General features: G+C 33.3%; 1 protein-coding gene across 1 annotated transcript in view; it reads left to right on the top strand.

Moving 5' to 3' along the window:
- FAM117B (family with sequence similarity 117 member B) overlaps window positions 1–23521 on the top strand; it is a 103578-nt gene that overhangs the window by 10102 nt on the left and 69955 nt on the right. The window contains exon 2 of the mRNA XM_051983766.1: window positions 21764–21915. Within this exon, the coding sequence (XP_051839726.1) occupies window positions 21764–21915 (152 nt within the window). The remainder of the gene's footprint in view (window positions 1–21763; window positions 21916–23521) is intronic.

Below are 23521 nucleotides of genomic sequence, written 5' to 3'. Positions count from 1 at the left end.
AAGTCTTCTCAAATCCTTCTGTTGTAAAACTTTTACCAGCTCCCTTGTTTCCTCTAGGATTAAATACAAACTGCTTAGTTTGAAATTCTGGATTCTTCAGTCTGGCTCCATCCTACATTTTTATCTTTTATTTCATGATACTAAGATATACATAGAATGAAAGTTTCTTAATCTTGTGGCCATAGGCTCCCAAAGAGGAATATTTCAGGGGACTTCTGACCTTAAATGGAGAAGAAAATTTGTATCTTTTGTTTTCATTAACTTTTAAGAGAAATTTAGCCTTTCATTGCTCTCACTTCTGAATTAACAGCAACAAAACCTTGAGAACTCCTGCTATAAAGGCATGGGCAGTCAAATACTGGTCTCGGACTCTTGTAGACCTGAATTAATTGTACATGTGTCAAACTAGCCAACGGATCATGAGGGCACATCACTTAAACTCTGGTTAACAGATAGCTCTTTAGGATTTAGCTACCAAGTCCTAGTCTGAAAATAATCCGAAGTCCCAGGTCTTGTTTTAACTTTCTCATTTTGCCTTGTCTTTCCTTTTGTATGTGTTGCATCCAAAGCAAGTTTCTTTGGGGAAGGGATCTTTGGTCTCCTGAGAACCTATAATGGGCATCAAATAAATTATTTTGAATTGAGTAGTATGAAGTACCACCCTATTTTCTAGAAGTTTAGGTCTCTGGGCAGAAAGACTGCATAATAGATAAAAGGTAGACAGTGCATGATTAATTGCTAATTTAGTCCAGTGCTAGGAATTTGGAGGAGATAGGGTTAAAAGTTGAGAAAGAATTGGGGAGAGGGGGGAGCTGGCTTTGAAGAATAGAGAGGACCTGAGAAGAAAATGAAAGGATAGGAAGGGGTGAGATGTTCTGTGGGGACAGGGTGTGCCTAGTTTGACTGTGGATTGTTCTATGGATTACAGTGAAGCACAAAGCTGGACGGAGCCTCAAACAGAAACTAATGAACTTGAATTTTTGTCTCAAGATAAGAGAACTTTTTTGAACCAAGAGACTTAATTCCACAGGTATTTTTAAATTAATCTGGTAATAGTTTGCTAGTTGCATTGTAATATAGAGACTGGGATGCTAGGAAATCAGATAGCAAGGTTATTGTAATTGTGTAAGTGTAAGGTGATAAGGTCCTGAATTAAAATGGTTGTATTGGAATGTAAAGGAGAAGGGATTGATTTGAGAGAGAAAGAGATTAAATGTTTTATATGGGAGATTTTAAGCTTGGGTGACTGAGAGAATAGTGCTTCTGTAGAAATTTAATTAGTTAAATTTATATAAACAATATATATAAATAAAATTTATGTTCCTATGAACACACAACTAAATAATGTCATACTATTGAGACAAAAAATAACAGTTGTGCTATTTGGTTGACCTGCCTAGCTCATTCATTGGGTGGAGCAATGGCATATCTGAATGAAATGGAACTATATAAAAGGCAGCTAGGTGGTGCAGTGGATAGAGCACTAAAGTCAGGAGGACTTGAGTTCAAATATGTTTTTAGACACTTAACACTTCCTAGCTGTGTGATCCTGGGCAAGTCACTTAACCCCAATTGCCTCAGCTAAAAAAAGAAAAAAGAACTAGAACTATATGATGCTATATAAATTAATAAAGTCATTTTGGACTTGGAAACCACTAGGGATTCTAATAATAGCTAGCATTTATAAAGGCTATTTTGTGAAGTCCTAGGTTGGGGAAAATAAAGATTATAGAGAGATACCTAGGAATAAAGTAAATTATCAATTATAGAGATGAATGTTTGAATTATTTTCTTCTAGAAGATGGGTGCAGCTCTGTTATTTTTTATATGAACTTTTTCCTCCCCATTCTTTCTGGCTTAAGCAGAAGTAGTAATTAGTGGTTACATGGAATGTGGATAGAATAATCAAAAATCCAACACTAATTAAAAATCTTCTGATTGAGTTGAAATTCTAAGAGAATAGCTAAATATTCTCTGAATGGATAAAGGCATCATTATCTTGATAGGGCAGATATTGTATTTCTTAGGGTAGTTAAGACATTCACAGTTGAGTATCATATTGCTTTTTCATGTACAGTATTCTCCTGGTTCTGCTCAATTTATTTTGTATCAGTTCATGTAAGTTTTCAGGTTTTTCTAAAAGCAATCCTGCTCGTCATTTCTTAAAGCACAGAAGTATTCCATCACAACAAAATAGACTACAACTTGTTCAGTCATTCCCCAATTGACAGACATTCCTTAATTTCCAATTCTTAACTACCACAGAAAGAGTTGTTATAAATATTTCTGTACATTTAGATACTTTTCCTTTAATTGTTTTGAGATACAGACCAAGATAGTATTGTTTGATCAAAGGGTATATGGTTTGATAGCCCTTCAGGCAGAGTTGCAAATTGGTTTTCCAGTATGGTATGGATCTACTCTTTTATGGTTGTATCACAACTCCACTAACAGATCATTAGTGTCCCACTTTTTCCACATCCTCTCTCTAGCATTTGTCATTTTCCTTTACCTCATCTGATAAGGTATGATATGCTACCTCAGAATTGTTTTAATTTGCAATTCTCTTAATTAGTACTGATTTTAAAACATTTTTTATGTGATTCTAGATAGCTGCTTCTGAAAATTGCCTGTTTTTATTCCTTGGCTATCAATTGGAGAATGACTTAGATTTTTATAAATTTGACTCAGTTCTCTACATATTTGAGAAATGAGGCCTTTATTAGAGAAACTGTCTACAAAAACTTCCCCTTCTGCATGTTTTAATTTTCTCCATTTCTTCTAATCTTGATTACATTGTCTTTATTTGTACAAATCCTTTTTAATTTAATGTAATTGAAATTATCCTTTTTATATCTTATAATACTCTCTCATTCATAAATTCATCTATCCATAAAGCTCTAATAGATTATGTTACAGGTTCTTATTATGATATTTCCCTTTGTGTCTAGATCATGTATCTATTTTCACCTTATCTTGATAAATGATGTAAGCTATACTGATTTCCAGTTTTCCTAAGAATTTTTATTATGTAGTGAATTTTTATCCCCAAAGCCTAAATCTTTGTTTATTAAACACAAGGTTACCATAATAATTTACTGATGCATATTATATCTTCTCTGTTTCACCGCCCCACCATTTCTGTCTCCTAGTCAGAATCAATAATCTTAATAATTATCACTTTACAAAATAGTTTAAGATCTGGAACTGCTAGACTGCCTTATTTACATTTCTTTTCCATTAATTCCTTTGATATTCTTGACTTTTTGTTCTTCCAATTTTTATTAATTTTTTCTAGCTTAAAATTTTGGGGGTAATTTAATTAGGATGTCATTGAATAAGTAGATCTGTTTAGTAGAATTGTCACTTTAATTATATTGATTATGCTTATGCATGGACAATATTTTTCCAGTTATCTAAACTGAGTTTATTTGTCTAAAAAATGTTTTTTAATCATGTTCATGTAATTCCTGCGTTTATCTTGACAGCTTTAGTCCTAGGTATTTTACAGTTATTTTAAATGAAATAATCTCTTCCTATCACTTTTTGCAGGGCTTTATTCTAATCTTTAAAATGCTGATAATTTTTGTGCATTTATTTTATATTCTGCTACTTTGATAAAATTACTAAATTACTTTCAAGGATTTTTAGTAGGAATGAGTGTTTTATTTTGTTAAAAGATTTTTTTATGTGTCTATTGAAATAATCAAATCATTTTGTTAATTCTGTTATTGATATGGTCAATTATATATTGATATGTGTTCCTTATATTGAACTAACCCTGCATTCCTTGTACAAAGCACATTTAGTCACAGTCTTTGGGATAATATTATTGTTTTATTTAGGATTTGCATTGACATTTGTTAGTGAAATTGTTCCATAATTTTCTTTCTCTGTGCTCTTCCTGGTTTAGGTATTAGCCCTATCTAATTATTTCTTAATTTATGTTTTCATGGCTCATTATTGAATACAATTTTTATTGTATTATGATGTGAATAGGATGCATTTAATATTTTTTCATTTGGTTGTGAGATTTTTATGCCCTAATACATGGCTAGTTTTTGTTAAGGTGGTACATACAACTAGAAAGTATATCCCTTTCTATTCCCATTCATTTTTCTCCAAATGTCTGTTATGTCTTGACTTCTATAAAATTGTATTCATCTCCTTATTTCTTATTTATTTTCTTGTAACTCATCTAGCTTTTTCTTTAAGAATTTTGTTGCTGGGGCAGCTAGGTGATACAATGAATAGAACACTAGCCCTGAATTCAGGAAGATCTGAGTTCAAATGTGTCCTCAGACACAACACTTCCTGGCTGTGTGATCCTGGACAAGTCACTTAACCCCAATTGCCTCAGCCAAAAAAAAAAAAAATGGTTGCTATACCATTTAATATATTTTAGTATTAATATTAGTTTATAGTCCATGATATCTTGAAGCAAAATATGGCAATTTCCCTGCTTATCTATTTTAATTAGCTTTATTTTTGCTTTTGCTTTGTCTGAGATTTTAATTGCTTTGCTTGAATTGAAAGTTAGCAGAAACCTAAAAGATTCTTCTCTAATACCTTATTTTTACTATTTCAAGTACTTAAAAAAAACCCAACAACATATTATTGGATTCTTTTAAAATATATATATATATATATATATTATTGGATTTTGATTTTTTAATCCATTCTGCTATCCGTTTCTATTTTATGAGTTAATCCCATTCACAGTTAGGATTACTAAATATGTCAATTTTCCTCTATCCTATTCTGTCCTCATTTACCCTGTTCTTCCTCAAATTTTCTCCTTTTTAGGCTTCCTCCCCAACCCTTACTTGAGAAGATAAGTCATGGTGCTCATTGTACATGGGAAATCATGCAAGATATTTTGCTACATTAGCTATGTTGCCCCCCAAAAAAAGAAAAAGAAAAAAGTGTCAGGGGGAAATAGGCTTCAATCTGTACTTAGTTGACCAGTTTTTTCTCTGGAGAATTTATTTTTTATCATGAGTTCTTTGGAATTGTCTTCGATCATTGTATTGATTAGAATAACTAAATCTTTTATAATCGATCTCATTACAATATTGCTGTTTCTATGTACAATGTTGTTTTGATTCTGCTCACGTTGTTTTGCATCAATTCATATAAATCTTTCCAGATTTTTCTGAGAACATTCCACTCATTTCTTATAGCACAATAGTATTCCATCACAACCACATTATATCATAACTTGTTCAGTCATTCCTCAATTAATGAGCATCCCTTCAATTTCCAATTCTTTGCCACCACAAAAAAGAGCTTCTACAAATATTTTTGTATCTATAGGTCCTTTTCCTTTGATCTTTTTGGGGTATTGCTGTGTCAAAGAGTACACTCTTTTATGGCCCTTTGGACATAGTGACAATTGTGTTCCAAAATAGTTGGATCACTCCACAATTCTGTCTGCAGTGCATTGGGGTCCTCATTTTTCCACTTGTCTTTTATAGGTGTGAGGTGGTAGAGAAACTTGTGGGAGGATACTGGGAAGATGGTAGAACTGTAGGTCAGAAAATTACAAACTCTCCAGATTTTCTCCCCAAACAAATTTGCACCTCAGGGCAAACTTAGGCTGCTGAAAAACAACCAAGACTTGGGGCAGAATAGGCTCCTCCTGGGACAACCTGAGAAGGCTCAAGGAAAGATCCCAGGGTGGGGTTTTAATAGGTGTGAAATGTAAATACTACTGGCTAGTTGCTCAAAAACTATAAACAGAAGCCCTGAGGCTAGCAAGATTCAGCTACAACCAGAGGAACTTTCACAGTTCCTACTTAGCTATAGGAGTTGAAGGTCTGAGTCCAGGAAGACTTAGGGAACGAGGGAATCTCCCCAGGCCCTGGGGAGAAGGAATCAGGACACCCAGTGAGTGCAGAATCAGGAGATCAGGGAGGCTGCTGGCTGCGGCCACTTACAGGAGAAGGGAGCAGTGCTTGATTTGGAGTTCCAAGTGAGAGGGAGGAGCTAAGGTGAAGCCAGAGATACCATTCCCTTCCCCATCCCTCTAGAACTAGTTTTTTTTTTTTTTTTAAATGAACAGGAAAAGAAGAACCCAACCATAGCAGCTTACTATGAAAATAGGGAAAACCAGGGTTCATCTTCAGAGGACACTGAAGTTTTTTTTAAAAAAAAAAAAAGCACCTTGTCTCCTCCAAAGAGTAATATCAAATAGCTATCTGCTCAGAAAGAATTTATAGAAAAACTCAAAAAAAGACTTCAAAAATTAAATGAGACAGATTGAAGAAAAACTTAAAAAAAAAAAAAGAAAAACAAATTTTTTGTTAGCCAACTAGAAAAAGAAATAGAGTATTAAGAAAATAATTTTTTGAAAATTAGAATTGGACAGGGGGAAGCCGGTGACATTATGAGGCCAAGAAATAACAAAACAAAATATAAAGAATTAAAAAAAAAATAGAAGAGAATGTGAGAAGAGAACATATGAGAAAATCAACAGACCTGAAGAACTAGATCAAGAAGAGAGAATATAATAATTGGACTACCTGAAATCTGTGATCAAAAAAAAAAAATCTTGACACAATAATGCAAGAAATAATATAAGAAAATTGTCCTGGAGTAATAGAACAAGAAAGTAAAGTAGAAATAGAACAAATCCACTGATCACCACCTCAAAGAGACCCTATGTGGAAAACACATAGGAATGTCAGAGCTAAATTACAAAATTCCCAGATCAAAGAGAAAATTGTGCAAGAAACAAACAAAACACAATTCAAATATACTGGAGCTACAATTAGAATTGTGCAGGAGTTATTAGCAGCTATAGTAAAAGACTGCAAATAATATGTATTGACTATCAAAAGAACAAGTCCTGTGGCCAGAAATATCATATTCAACAAAACTAACTATAATATTGAGCAAAAACGGTAGCAACAAAAATGTACAGTTTTTCAGAACTTTGTTTCTATGAATCCTGAACTCATTAGGAAATTTCATATTTATTTTATTTATACACATACACACATATAAGAGCAAACTTCAAAAAATAATTTCAGTGGACTCAATAAGAACAAATTGGTTTTTTTCCATAGAAATATGTACCATATGCATAAGATTGACATTTACAGTTGAGTAGTTTAAAAGCAGAGCTGAGTATGCTCTAATTTTAAAGAAAATCTGTAGGAAAAGGTAAAAATAATAATTATGCCATATGAATGAGGTGCAAAGAAGGGAGAGGGCTGGTAGTTTTGAAAACCTACTCACATCAGTAATGGGTTAAATTTATGTACCGTGAATTTATGTACCATGGGTATAGACCTTCAAGTATATAAAGAGAATTGGGATGGGGGAGGAAGGGAGCAGGATGAGATGGTGTATAGAAGAGTGTAGATTTATGGCACTGGGACCAGGTGTGTAGGTTAATGGGAAAAGAATAAAAAGGGAGGGAAAGTGGCATAGGATAAGGTGAGATAGAGAGCCTTTAGATTAAAGGGAGTGTGATAACATCTGTAGAGAGATGGGAATGGGATAAAGAGGGAGGGAAAGGAGATAAGGCAGGGATTAATAGGTGGGAGAGGTTAAGTAATAGCCAGGCAAATTAAGTAGTGGAATTAAACTAGAAAGAATTCATTGAGATAGGAAATAAGTTATATACAAACTAACAAGGATCAGGAGTAGAATTCATTGGGAAAAAATAGGGCTAGTAATCTGATCCAAGATAAAGTCATATTTGAAGATTCAATCAAGAGAGAAATCTACATTGTGTCAGCCATATTAATGTTTAGATGCTTATCTATATGTGTATGCATATAGGTGTATGTGTGTATCTCATGTAGTTATGGGTCTCTCTCTTGGGGGAAGGATAAAATGAAAAGTACACAAAAAAGAACAAGAGTAACCTATGAGGAAATAAAGAAAAAAATGGACAGTCATGAATATATAATCTTTTATTATATAGGCTAAATATGCTAAATAGAAGTTTATTGTTACATTTTTTGAATTCTCCCTGATGTTCTGTTGGATACATGGCAGTTTTTCCCCTCCTGTTCTATCTTTTATAGTTTGCTATTTTGTGTTTTTAGTTTTATGTAAATAAAAAATAGTTCTTTTTAAAATACCTTTTTATTGACAAAACATTTGCATGGGTAATTTTTCAACATTAACCCTTGCAAAAACTTCTGTTTCAGCTTTTGCTCTCCTTCCCTCCACTCCCTCCCCTAGATGGCAGGTAGTCCTATACATGTTAAATATGTTAAAGTATATGTTAAATACAATATATGTATACATATTTATACAGTTATCTTGCTGCACAAGAAAAATAATCTGGGAAGAAAAACAAAAATGCAAGCAAATAATAACAGAATGTAAATGCTATATTGTGGTCCATGCTCATTCCCCAAGTGTTCTTTCACTGGGTGTAGCTGGTTCTGTTCATTACTGATCAATTGGAACTGATTTGGATTCTCTCATTGCCAAAGATAGCCACTTCCATCAGATTTGATCCTCATATACTATTGTTGTTGAAGTGGAAAATGTTCTCCTGGTTCTCTCATTTCACTTAGCATCAGTTCATGTTAAGTCTCTCCAAGCCTCTCTGTATTCATCCTGCTGGTCGTTTGTTACAGAACAGTAACATTCCATAACAATCATATACCACATTTTACTCAGCCATTCTTCAATTGAGGTGTATCCATTCAATTTCCAGTTTCTAGCCACTATGAAAAGGGCTGCCACAAACAAAAAAATGGTTCTTTTTATTTAAAAAAATAGAAAATTCCTGTAAATTTTCTCTTCTGTTTTTTTGGCTACCTTCTAGTTTTGGCTACATTGGTTTTGTTTTGCAAAATCTTTAAAAATTTCATATAATTAAAATTATCCATTTTATCTCTTGTTTGATCATAAATTTCTCTTATCCATAGATCTGATAAGTAAAGTTTTCATGCTCCTTGAATTTGCTTATTTTGTGAAATGTTGGTCTATGCCTAATTTCTGTCAAACTGTTTTCCAGTTTTACCAGCAATTTTTGTCAAATAATCAACATCAAGACTTGAATCTTCAGGTTTATCAAATTCTAGATTACCATGATCATTTACTATCCTACAGGCAGGTAAGGGGTACTGTGGATAGAGCACGGGACTTGGAATAAAGGAAGACTTGTTTTCCTAAATTCAAATTTGGTCTTACTCAGATACTTATTAGCGATGTTACTTTGAGCAAGTTACTTGTTTGCCTCAGTTTCCTCATTTGTAAATAGAGTTGGAGAAGGAAATAGCAGACCACTCCAGTGCCCTTGCCAAGAAAACCTCTAATAAATTCATGGAGTGTACATGACTAAAATGACTGAAAAACAAAATTGTATGCCTAAATCTTTTTCTCCAGTACCAGATTGTTTTGATGATGACAGCTTTGTAACAAAGATTAAAATCTTTTTTAATGTTATTCCTTTTTACTTCATTTTCATATTCTCCATTTCTGTGTCTTTGCATTCCCAATAGAGTGATCTGTGGATTCAAGTTTTTCTATTCTGCCAGTTCTTGTGCTGTACAGCCTATTAATTTTTTGTCTACCGATTCTTAATTCTTTTCAGTCATTCAGTAGTGTGCTGTGTTCCACACTACCTTCATCCATAGCAGCCTCTGCTTCATCAGGTATTGAATCATTTTTCTTGGTTTTGCAATATTTATTCATAGATGTCTGAACTCCTTTACTAGATCTGGAGGCTATATTTCCTTGTGCTTTTTAATGTTTTACCTGTTGATTATCTACTTATGGTCAAGGTCTTTTTCCTCCTGAGAGCTTTGGTAATTTCATTCTTTACCCCCATTACTCTCTTTCTTACTTTCTACCAGACATCCTACTGATGTTTATTTTCTGGGAGACTGAATCAGACCTAGTGTCTCAGTCTTCCTTTCATGGTTCACCAGTCAAGGTTTTCTTTGCCCCAACCCACTTCTGGATGGACAAAATTGGGCTCTGCTGAATTGGATCATTTTTCCCTTGGGCTTCAATGCTTGTGTTACCTTCTGCCCCCCACACCCCAAATGTCCTTCTAGGTTTGCTGCATTCTGCTTTCTTGATGGAGAACACTGCTGCACAGTGACTATAGCCTAGGCACATTTTCCCCATGGCACTAGGAGGGGGGGAAGGGTGTGGTTAGGACATGGAATTAAGTGTTGTTAGCCTATCTTTCAGGTTGGGTAGCCTTGGAGGGCACTGAGGATGAGAATATTGAGTAAATGCTGCTAGTCCATAAAAGTTTTTTTATCCTGTTTAGATTTTTGGATTCCTTGACCAAGGAGAGAGTCAAAATTGTTTTATTCCTAGCACATCATTTCTCTTTTTTAGGGGCTTGAGAGATATGAGGATTGGAGAAAATATCTCATCTCCTGTCATATGATTTGGAAATTGGAGTCCTTTTTAAAAATTATTCCCACCACCAGTCATCATAGAATAGTGTCTTAGCACCTGCTCAATGAGTTTATGATCTGTCCAATTAGGCACTTGAATATGTGATTAGAGATCTGATTGTATTTTACAATAATATATTTAGTATAATATAAAATTGTTCCTGTTAAAAATCTTAATGTGTTAAGATATCACTCAGCTTCTGATCTGCTCTTGTATGTGTAAATTTTTAGGTTGATCATTATGTGCATACTGTTTTGTTTTGCTTTTTTCCACTTAAGTTGTTTCATAAACATTTTTCCATGTTTGGCATGATCCATAGTTTGTCTTTTGAATAATATCTTTGTCATCTTTGCCCTCTTGTTGAACATGAGACAAAATATTGAGTTGTTTTGATTTACATTTAACTTAACATAGGAACAAACAAAAAGTTTCTTTTTTTTTTCTTTTTTGAGAACCATTTGTTTGTGTTCTTTGACCACTTTTTCTTTTAGAAAATCTTCCTAAAACACAGATCTGATAATGGCACATCTCACTACCCTCTCTCCCAGCCCAGTAAACCCCACTAGCTCCTGGTTAACGCAGGATCAAATATAAAACCATCTGTTTTCACAACCTGATCTCTGCCTAATATTTTTATACTTGAACTCTCTTTTCATGCATATTTCTAATCCAGTGTTACTGGTTTTTGTATATGACACTTCACCTCAATGTCTAGCACAATGACTTTGACATTGGAGTTACTTAAAATTTAATTTCTTGCTTGGGGGTTATTTAAGTTGGATTTGGTACAGGTAAGTTTTTTGTTTTTTTAATAATTCTTATTGTGGTATTATGATAGTTTATATTTTCAGTTGTTCTTAACTTGTGGCTGAGGCTTGAACTCAAGGGTATTTGAGAATTTATATATGTATCAAACACTACCATTTTTTGATTCTTAATTGGCATCAACAAAATATGACTCAATAGTTATCAGACATGTCTGTAAATTAATTGTTTGTCTTGAACAGGTATTAAATATTTTTCAAATTTCTCTAGATGCATTAAGAAGTATAAATTCATTTAAAACCTTACTGAATTCATGGTATTTTATCATGATTTTCTTGATTAATATTGCTGCTGATGATAGTAATTACTAGCATGTAAAAGTGTGAGTTTTTAAATGTAAGGGGTCATCATATCAAAAATTGTGAAACACTAATTTAGTGCTTTTATGGTTTAGGAACAGGCTCAGAGTTGCTCTTCTCACTCTGACTTAATAGTAGGATCTACTGAAGACTTTTTTAAGTCTGTTACCTTCTTATGCCTTACAGAGAAATTCTTAGAAAAAAGTTGTCTAACATTCCTTGCGTCTGCTTTTACTGCCTTTACAATGTGTAGCCTGTTTTTTGCAAGTTTCTTTCTGATTTTTTGTGGTGGTGGTTCAGTCTGACCCTGATTCCATTGGGGATTTTCTTGGCAAAGGTCATGGAGTAGTTTGCCATTTTTTTCTCCAGATCAGTCTCCCAGATTGATTCTTTTGTGAAGGCGAAGGAAGCTGACTTGCCTCAGAGAAGTTGGCTTAAAAAGACCTAAGTTGAGCACTGCATCCAGGGTCATCTCCAGGCTCCCCACCGCCAGGGTCAGGCTGCCAGGCCCTTGAGGACTTAGCTTGGTGACTGGAAGAGCTTTGAGAGAGCATATAGCAGGAGTTTTGTGCTGGAATTACCCAGGAGCGCTACCTGCCGCCGGGGTTCTGATCTTAGCACTCACCTGAAGTGTCCCCCTCCACCCCCCCCTCCCAGTTGTGATTCCAATCAGGTGGCTCTGTCCCCTGGCACTCATCTGGGACTTGTCAGACCTGGCCCAGGCTTCTGGCCTAGACAGTCACCCATCGGGTTTGCCCCGGTGTCTTCTCAGACTTTTCAGTCTGTTTGAGGTTTTTGATAGTGTCTGTGTATCCTGGGACAAGTCACTTAACCCTATTTCTCTCAGTTTTCTCATCTGTAAAATGAGCCAGAGAAGCAAATGGCAAAGCCATTCCAGATCTCTGCCAGGAAAACCCAAATGGGACCAAGACAAAGCTGCTGAACAACATGAATCACAAAGTCTGAGATGGGCAGTGTGTGGCCCTGAGGCTGAATCAGCCTGGCTTCTGGAGTTGTTGCTGAGGTCCTGGAGGAGCACTGAAGGAGTCCCAGGTGTCCTGGAAGCTGGCAGGTGACATAATAGCTTCTGTCAGGAAGTTGAATTCCTTGGTAGGAGTTCCATCTTCAGGTTACCTTCTCTTGTGAATTTTTTTTGGGGGAGGTTAATAAATAAAAGTAGATATCAGAATTGAAAAAAAATTTTTCCAAAAGATTTGAACTTAAGTTCAGTTCAAATTCAGGCTGAGGACTCTATCCAAGGGGCATCTAGCATCTAGTTCTTTGATGAAGAGAAACTCTAGCTTAATCTCCACAGTACTAACTGCTTGTTGAACATTTCAAACTGTATGTCCCATGGGCATCTTAGAGTCTGCATGTCCAGAACTCATTATCTTCTCCCAAATTCAAATCTTCCCTCCTCTCAGGTTCAGTATGTTTCTCTCTTTGGCATCGCCATTCATTTTGTCACTGTGATTTGCAATTTTGACATTATCCTGAATTCTTAACAGACCTTTCTCACCTCAGCTAAATTACACAATTTTTACCTTCTTAACTTGTAACAATTGCCTTCTCTCAACCCACACAGCCATTATCCTGTTTCATGACCACATATGGGTTTTTCATGGCAGATACCAGAGTGGTTTGCCATTTTCTTTTCCAATGCAGTAAGGCAGAGATTATGTGACTTGTACAGAGTCACATAGGTAGTTCAGCCTGTCCTCACTTTTCACCTAGATTGCTGTAGTAGCTTCTAAGTATTGTCTGTCCCTTTCCCAAATCTCTCTCATTTCCAATTCATCCTCTATACAGTTGAAAAGTTGATGTCCTATGTTGGCATCTAGCCTTATCACTCCCTTACCCAATAAATTTGATTGATTCCGTCAAATAGAAGCTCTTCTACTTGACAATTGAATCCCTTTCCCACCTGCCATACTTGCCATACATTGCTTCCTCTATATTGTTTTCTCTGCTCTGATTATTTCATTTTACATAGTTAGCCTTTCCATCCTTCTCAATATTTATCATGTCCATTGTATCCTACAGCATAGTAATACTTCATTACCTTTGGGTTGTTTAGCACGAATTGATTTAATCCTACAACAAATAATGGTTTCCCAGTGATATAATGATTGGTGTCTACTCAGTAAATAGCATATAAGCAAGAAACTCTCAGGGCCAAGGAGCACTCTGTGAGGAAGCCCACTAGCCTACTCTCGAAGGTGGAATCAGATTCATTCCATCTTCCACCTTTGTGCTGGCTGGAGGCTGAAGCAAAGGAGAAGCTGCAAGAGCTCTTAGAATCAAGGAAGGAGAAAATAAACGTTTGGATTTTATCAGCTGGCTGTATTTGAAGTGATTATTACTCTGAACTGAAACTAGGGCTGCCTGAGAAAATCTCCCTGAGAAACCTGCGCTCAGAGAGAACCATCTTATATTATATAAAAGAAGAAAAACACCACATACTTCTTTCGTAATTCATGGACATTTGTTTTATTTTTAGATTTTTTTGCACCAAAAAATGCTTCTATAAATATTTGATATTTAAGGAAGCTTTCTTTTTATCAGTATACCTGAAAGTAGAAGTCTAGTAGTGAAAATTAAGGATCAAAGCGAATTAGCCAATTTATTTACAAAATTCCTAATTATTTCCCAGAATGATTGTACTACTTCTTAACTCCATTAACAGTATTCTCTGGGAGAGAAACCCCAGGTTGTGAGGAGGCTGTATATATATGATGATTCATTAAAGAAGATTGGGAAGGATCAGATAGATAAGAAGAGAACCAAGAAAGAGCCTTGTCATGAACATCCAGAAAGGAGAGAACACATAGGAAGAGAACATACTCAACAGGGCCAAATGTTGCTGACAAATTGAAGATGAGAAACAAAAAAAAGGAGTGTTTCCATGATCCTGTCAACATTGACTATCCCCATGTTTTGTTTTCTTAGCCAGTTTTGAATGAGGTGAAACTTCTGATTTGTTTTCATTTGTATTTCATTTATTAATGATTAGGAATAGCCATCTTTTACTAACTATTTGTTTCAATTCTTTCACCACTTTTAGTCATAAATATTTCTGCTGTCTGCATCTTTGGTGCCAAAATCCAAGGAATTTGATGCAAAGATTCACCCCTCTCCTTACCATTGAGCAGTCACTTATATTGTTAGGAGAATTAATTTTGTTTTTGCTACTTACCTTCTTAAATGCATTTATTTTGTTTGTCCAAATATTTTAAAAATATGTATTTTTTGGAATCACCTCTTTCTTGTTTGATTGCTATAAAAAACTATCTGATTAATTTTATTTTTGAATCTCTAATATTCAGGTTGAGTACTCATCTTGAATTTATTATGGAATATAATGTAAGAAATTTTAGTTTCACCCTAATTGCTTGTCAATTTTCCCAGAAATTCGTATCAAGTAAGGAATTATTTTCCAATTTATTTGGAATAGGATACCCAATTAGTACTTTTCTAACTACTTGTTTCAAGTCATAAAATGAGAATGTCTTAATATATGTTGGATTTTCATTGGATATATTTAATGATTTCACTCATTGGTTTAATTTTTGATGCATTTTTGTAAAGCTTACTCCTCCCTCACCCCCCACCCCCACCCCTGAGGCAATTGGGGTTAAGTGAGTTGCCCAGGGTCACACAAGCATAACTTTTAAATATAATTGTCTATCTAATTGGAATAATTTGTTGGATAAAACTTTTCCTACAATTGAGTTGTTTTTTTAAATTAAAAATATTTTCATTGGTCTCATTGCTATTTTTTGTGTGATGTTTTGGTCCATATCAGTAATGTTCATAAAAGTACTGTCTAGCTTCTCCATTATTACTTTTTTTTGAGGAATTCTTTTCTGATGCTTTTAATATTGTACTAATCAAACTTTTAATCTGTTATATTTGGTTCATTTTGCATATTATGTCATCATAGTTCCACAGTATACTTTGTAATCTTGTAGAGTAATTCTCTGTTTCAAAAATTCGTGAATTTTGGAAAGTTTACAGCTTTATTTCCCAAACACTAATCTGAATTGCAGGAGTACTTAATTTCCCCACATTTTTAAATTTTCTCTTAGTTTTATGAAGTAACTAGTAGTTAAAACATAAATTAATTCAGGAAGTATTTATGCTTTTGTTATTTAAAAATGCAGATTATTTTATGAATTAATCACATTCCTCCAACTCATAAGTCATTTAACTCTTTTTTTGCATCTTTTGAATTTTTAAAGACGATGACCATATTGCCTGCAAATAGAGAATTTTAAACATTCCATTGCCAAAGGTTATTTCTTTCACTTCATTTTTATGCTTTATTATTATAGTTAACATTTCCAAAATCATCAAATCTGATAACAGCAGACAATAGTAGTTTACAATTGTTTTTAGTACAAATAATAGCTTTTTCTTTATGGTGCTGGTTTAAAAAAAAAGATGACTGAGAAAAATACTCTAATAATAGCTTCATGGATTCATGGATATAAATATTTATGCCTATCCTTATATTTCTATTCTCAATTGCATCTTCCCCCAGATTTGGCATATATACTTTATCAATTATTTGATAGACATATTTAGGAAGAATATTCACTTATTTTCTGTGGCACCTTTAAGTACTATATGATTTCTTTGCTTTTTCCTGCTCTCTTAGATTATTTTTCATGTGCACATATCTGTTTGTGTCATGTTTATACTTAGTTATTGTATATAAGCTTCTTAAAAGAAAGGTCTATTTGTGCTTTTCTTTGTATAGTCCATCCTGGCACATGGTGAGCATTTAACATTTGCTGACTGATTCACAGTCTGCTTTTAGTTCCATTTTTTCCCCCTTAACCCTTTTTTTTTTCAGGTGAGAATTCAAGCCATTTATATTTAATTTGTAATTTTAAAAATTGACTTAATTTTTGCTATGTAGAAAATTATTCTGGATAGAAGGTAATAGAAACTTTATTATTTTTTCTAATAAAAAAATACTAGTACTAGCTGGTATAGGCTAAATTTAATGTAGGAGCATCAAATTGCTATTAACTCAAATGTATTTCAGACTTGATTCCACTTTTCAGCCATTTTCAGAGAAATAGAAATATTGACTTGGAATAGACATTGCCATCTGCCTTTTTTCTGTCTTTGGTTGTCTGTGATGATATTTAAATTATAGACCTTTAATTCATTTTGCATTTTTGTTTTTGTTGATTACTTTTTCGTAAATCTAACTTGATCATTGATTATTATAACCAACATATTTTTACCCTTCTATTGAGATTAAAAGCTTGTTTATTGTTCTTCAACTGTTTCTGTTGTTTCCAATGTTTCTCTCTGGATGTTTTTCCAGCTTAGCTTCAAAAGCTCTTTTGAAGTATATTTTTTTTTTCTTCATAAATTCTTTGAGGGCTGGCTGGCTATTTAGTTTTTGGATGTCCAGGTTTTGTTTTCAAATGGAATGATAAGATTTTTGAGGTAAGTTGGTTTCTAGTCTTGAAGCCCCTTTTGAAAATATCTACATATGCCATGTTTCAGTAAATCTTGTGAGTGGTTTCTATTTATTTTTGATGACTTTATTTCAATCTCTTGGCCACTGAAAGTTTTTTTCCTTCCTAAGTTTGACCACATTTGTGCATGGTGAATTGAATTTTGTGTTTATCCTTGTTGAAGTTCTGTAGATTCTTTTTTCTTTGTTACTTAGTTTTGATTGTTCTAAATGTCCTTGATTGCTTTCATGAATTATCTTAATTGCATCCAGTTTTTTACTTTGATATATTTCTGAACTTTCAATTTCCTCATCTGTTCTCTATAAATTAATCACTTTTTACCTATAATGCTTTATTTTTCTTTTTTCCTTTAATTGCATGATGGGAGGATAGTGGCTTTTTTTCCCCCTTAAACTGCATTGTCTGCCTGTCTTTTACTATTAACCTACAACAAAAGCATCAACCTAACTGAATATTAAAAGAGCATGATAATATGGTTAACAAAGGAACTGAAAGATGGCCCCATGCTCTGAGCCCTAAATCCTGTCTAACTAATCTCCTTTGACTATGTCCTGGAATAAGGCTAACTTCCATACTAGTTAAGTGATTCAGGCACTGGATTGGAATCACTAAATTTGAGAGTTGGAAGGGAATTCTGCATACTGGCATTGCCTCTGCTTCTGCCCCTATGTCTTCTCCTCTCCTCTGTTCGTTCTTTTCCCAGCCTTATTTTAAGGATGGTGTCCAGGGAAACCATGTCTTCATTCCTCTTCAGGCTTCCATCTTGACTCTCTGAATTTTTTCTACTATAGCCCCATGGTGATGAACCCTGCTGAGCTAATCAAATTTTTTTTGTTTACAAGTAGATTTCTTCCCTTTTATCAACAATGGTAGTTTCACTTTGGGATTACCCCAACCTTACTTCTTTCAATGTTTTGTTTTTTTCTTTATCTGCAAGTCTTAAAACATTAAGTAGTCCATTGCTCTAAAGATTCTATCTAGTAAGCTACTGGTTTGTTGTGAGATTTGAGATAACATTTTTACCACTTCTTTAAAAAGTATGTGTATATGTAAATTTGCCACATTCTTCAAAAAATCCATTTTTTTATTTCATGAATTATGTTGAATTTTGTGGGGGAGAAGTCCTGGATACAACATCTAGAATTCATAATTTTGTGCATATAACATTCCAATTTCTCTTTATCAATTGTTGTCTTAGAGAAGTCTTCTGTAATCTCATAGTCATAGATACTCCTTAGCAGAGTTTTCCCATGCTATTTTAACTATGAAGTATTTTAGTTCGGCTATAATGTATTTTAATGATATGAATCTTGATATTTTTAACATTGAAATTATTAGATTCTTTCAGTTTGGGATTTTAAATAATTTTGGAAACTTTCTTAATCATGGAATATAGTGTTCATAATTTTTTTCTATAGTTTATGTTGTCAGTAATTTTTAAAATGTTAGTTTCTTTTGTATTTTAATTACCAGAATATTTCCCAAATATTTTTCCTACCCACTCCCACCCATAGAACCATCTCATATAACTTTTTGTTGTTAAAGAGAATAGGGAGAAAAATCTAGGAAATTAAATTGATACATTAAAAAAAGATTGCTATCAGCATTTTCTTTTCTTTCTTTTGCTAGCATTTCTAGAACTGTCAAACAAGAGTGGGGAGAATGGACATTTTTATGTAATGTTATAATTTTCATTATATTGACTCAGGCATCTTTTTGAGCTATTAATAAGGACTTTTGTAGTTTTAGATTTATAGAATGCCTCCATGAATCTTAAAGGATTCACTCCCAGGAATTTTATAGCTTCTGTAGTTATTTTGAATATAATTTCTCTTTTAAGCTCTTGCTACGGTGCTTTTTAAATAAATTATAGAATATATGCAGATTTCTTTCATGTCCTATAATTTTGAGAAAGGTATGTTTTCAATTAATTTCAGTCACCTCTAGGAAGAATTGTAGAGTACATCTTTATCACAGTTTTGATATTTCGCAAGTTGGCTTAAAAAAATTAAATGGGAATTTTTTATGAGTTTTATAGAAGCCTTACATAACAACGAAAAAAGTATATGTATTATACTGTGTAATATCAACCCAAATTTTACAATAAGGACTGTAAGCACCCCGGGAAGAAAAGAAAAAGAAAAAAAATTTAGCCAAAGCTAAATGGATTTTCCAGATTGTGGGGGTACTGTGCTCCTAAGTCCAGTGATATGGAAGAAATAACTGTAATTTCTTCTCTTGCTGGGGCTTACTTTCTCAGTTTCTATTTCTTGGTTTATTACTATGGCTATCATTTATATGATTGTGTTAAATAGTTGTTATAAATGGGCATCTCTTTAACCTTGGTTTTATTGGAAAGGATTCTTCTAACTTTTCTCTATTCCATAAAATGTTTGCTCTTAGATTTATATAAATGCTATTTAAAACTCCATTTATTTCTTAATGATAGAAGTTTCAATGCATTTGAGTGGTGGATTTTGTGAAAATTTTTCTTAAGACATCTGTGGACAAAATGATTGTTTTTATTTGTCTTATTTAACAATGTTCACTATGTTTATCATCATATGTTGAACTAATCCTCCATTACTGGTATAAATCCAACCCAGATCATATAATAAATCATTATAATCTTTCTAACATTTTGTTTTATCTTGCTAATACTTTATTTAAAAATTCATTGTTTATCATTGTTTATTAGGGACATTTATCCATAGTTCTTGTTTTTGCTTTGTTTTATCCTTTAAATTTTTAAGTGTATTTTGTCCACTGGGTACATCTAGGATATTTCATATTTCTTTTTCTACTGTTTCTTTTGTTACTTTTGACTGTTTAAGTTGTACTATAGCATTTTTTAAAAAAAGGTATTTTGAAACTTATAATCCTCATTTTATATTTTGGTAGACTTTTGTTAGCTTGTGTAGTTTAAATTTTGTTTTTATTTTGTATTTATCTTTGAGATGTATGGAGTTTACTCTTTGTATTTTCTGCTTTACTTTCTTTAATAGAAATCTTCATAATATAAAAATTTTTTTTTTCTTTAAAATTCTTCTAGTGGTTCCTTTAGGACCTGTTGTTCAGTTGCATTTGTCATGATTTATTGCACAGTTTCAGTTGCTACTTTTATTATTTCCTTTTGATCTTCTCTTTCACATATTCCCATCATATACATGTACACTTCTACTCAATTGATTTTGGATCCTTGATCAGTTTTCTCATTGTCTTCCTGGGTAACTTTTAAATTTCTTGGATCCTTTGTATTGACTTTATTAGTAGTCATGTCCCTTTATTCTTATATTTCTTTGCAGCAATAATTTGAATTGTATAATAAAAATACTTGATCTACATGGTTTCTATCCTTCTGGTGTCTCTGTCTCTCTTTCTCTCTCCATCTCTCTTTCTCTTTCCTCTCTCCCTCCCTTTCCTTTCCCCTCCCCCCTTTCTTTCTTTCTCTCTCCCATCTCTCTCTTTCCATCTCTCCCTCCTTCTCTCTAGCACATATACACTATTCTCAACATATCATTGCATGCCTAACTGACTAATTGGTTTAGAACCTAGCGTGAGATATATGAAACAGATTTTTACTTGTATGAAATCTTTATAGGAGATTGGACCTGTGACCCTTGGTTGCTTCTTCTACTTAGTTAAGACAATATGTAGAGACCTAAAACTTAATATTTAGTGAAACAGATTTAATCCTACACATAGAAACTTAATAGGATAGCACAAGATACAGTGTGAGCTTCATCTTTTTCTTCTTTAGGGAAATCTGTTTAAGTCTTTAATCTGAAATTTCCCCCATTTCATCTCTGAAATTACTATTACGACCACAAAATCTTAAGTATGAATATGGCATCTGTAAGGACTAAAAAGTCTGAAATCATGTGTAATGTGTAACTTCTTTGAACTTTCCCACATTCCTTAAGGAGTAGCAGGGTGAGGGGGATGGGGAGGGCATGTCCTCTTGTCTCTTTGAGTCTTACGTAATCTTCATAATTTTGTTGCATTTTTTATTTTTTGGTGTGTAGTTCTTTACAGTGTAGTGGTCACTATGTGTATTGCTTTTTTTGGTTATACTTTCTTTGCTCTGCTTTAGTACATAAAGCTCTTTCTAGGCTTCATTTAATACACTATTTCTTATACTACAGTAATACTTCATTACATTCATGTACCACAGTTTGTTAAGTATTCACCATTTGATAAATATCTGCTTTTCTTTGCAATTCTTAGCTATTAGAAAAAATGCTTCCATCTATATGGAAACTTTCTTATTATTGATGCTTCCTCGGGGTATAAGTTCAATAATGGAGTCTTTGGTTTAAAGGATATGGACATTTTAATTACTTTATTTCCATAATTACAAATTATTTTCTAAGTGGTTATACATTTCACAGCTCTGCCAACATTGTCTTAATATGTTGATCTTTCCACACCTCCTCTAATGTTGACTGTTGCCATTTTTTAGTTGTTTTCTGCCAAGTTGTAGGGTATGAGGTAAAACCTCAGGGTTATTTGGATATGCATTTCTCTTATTTGCAATTTGCAGTCTTTCCATGTGGTTGTGATACATTATACTTTATATCCTTTGACCATTGGCTAGAATAAGATTTTAAGTCTTTGGAACATATCAATTATAACCTGCTTTTAATAAAGGAAATATCAAAATCATTTATGAAACTTTTTTATATGCATAGTATGTTAAGATCTATTTTCAGTTTTTTTAATAAGTTGTTCTAAATGTTTTTGTCTTTGGTTTAGGTGACAAACCGCGGCCACCTTCATCAAGCCCTTCTAGCATTATTCGTCGAACTTCCTCATTAGATACACTTGCTGCCCCTTATCTTGCAGGACACTGGCCTCGTGATAATCATGGGCAGTCTGTCCCATGCATGAGGGACAAATCTACACAGGTAAGCTTACCAAATGCCTTTATTTTGAGAGGTTTTTTATTTTTCTACTGAATACCTTCTCATAATTTTATTTAAGTCTTTTGATTTTTACATAGGCTTATTCTTCCTATTTATTCCTTTTTATTATGAAGGAACTCTTAAATAATTTTCTAGGAATGACATGGAAAATCTGTTTAAGGTATTAAATTTGAACATTAATTTTGCTTTTGGATTTTAGTTAAGATTGTGAAAGTGAATTAGATAGTTTCAGTATTAAAATTTCTTATCTAGATACATAGGGAAAATATCACTTTCATTCTAAAAAACTTTTTTATTTGACAATAAAATATGCAGAACTGATAAATTTGAGAGCTAATTTTTCTGTAAAAACCTTGAATATAAAATTTTAGGCATATTTTATGTAAGGAGATAAAGATATCTACTAACAAAATATGGATTTTAAATGAGTAGTCTTTTGAATGTTATACCCTGGACACAAAAAGGAAAAGAAGTATAGAATAAAGTTAGAGTGATGAGATCATAGTTTTACAAGTAAAAGGAACTTTGGATATAGGGTAGTGTTTGTATGTGGAAAATGGAGGTCTGTGTAATTAAGTGACTTGTTTGAGCTTACCTAATTAGGGATAGAGCCAACACTGAGATCCTGAATTATCTATCCAGTCTATTATAAATAAGAATTTATATCACAAAGATTCTCATAGTTGGAAAGAATCTCATGGGATCCATGATAACTTTTATTTGAATAAGAATTCCATCTTCATCCTTTCTGACAAATTGCTAGCTGACCTTTTAATGAAGGTACTGGCAAGACTCATTGCGTAAAGAGGCAGTCCACTCCACTTTAGGTAGTTAGAATTATAAATATTAGGTCTTTTCACTTCCCTTGTCTTGATTTCAGGTCATCTCAACTCCTGACTTTCTGATTTCTTTACCTTGTCTCTCCCCTGTTCTCCCTCAAAAGAGATAATTCTTTACTGTTCTCTTTTATGTCGTCTTCCACCATTAGAATATAAGCTCCTTGAGAGCAGGAGAGCTCTGTTTTTGGGGAGGAAAAGGCTGATTTGTATTTCTAGCACTTAGCATAGTGGCACATAATCCGTAAGTATTAAAATTCTGTCTATGGAGTCAAGTAGAATAAGTTTAATTCCAGTCCTTCAAGTATGTGAAGAAAACTAAATTTTTAAAATTTCTTTTGAAGCAAGATATCCCTATTTCTTACAGCAAATCTTTGTATGGGTATGACTTGCCATCATAATATGAAGTTTTCAAAAGAAGAAATTTCAGCTGTCAATCTTATGAAAAAGTGATTCAAATGACTAATAAGTGAAGTATAAATTGAAATAACTCTTGAGATTTGAACTCTTACATAGCAAGTGAAACAAAGTAATGCAAGAAATGGAATATTAATTACACTTTGGCTGAGCTGCAATAGAATAAATAGGTCATCTATTTCTGTTATAAAAAGTAAAGTGTCATAAGCCTTTTGACCTAGAGGTTGCCCTACTGGACATAATATTGCTTAAAGACAGAAGTAAATATTCCATGTTATCAATATAGGCACTATCACTTTTCATGGTAATTAAAAAATGAAAACAGAGTAGATTCC

This window comes from Antechinus flavipes, chromosome 3, assembly GCF_016432865.1.
Source record: "Antechinus flavipes isolate AdamAnt ecotype Samford, QLD, Australia chromosome 3, AdamAnt_v2, whole genome shotgun sequence".
Taxonomy (NCBI): Eukaryota; Metazoa; Chordata; class Mammalia; order Dasyuromorphia; family Dasyuridae; genus Antechinus; species Antechinus flavipes.
Note: the sequence above shows the minus strand (reverse complement) of the source record. Positions and strands in the feature narration are given on the sequence as shown.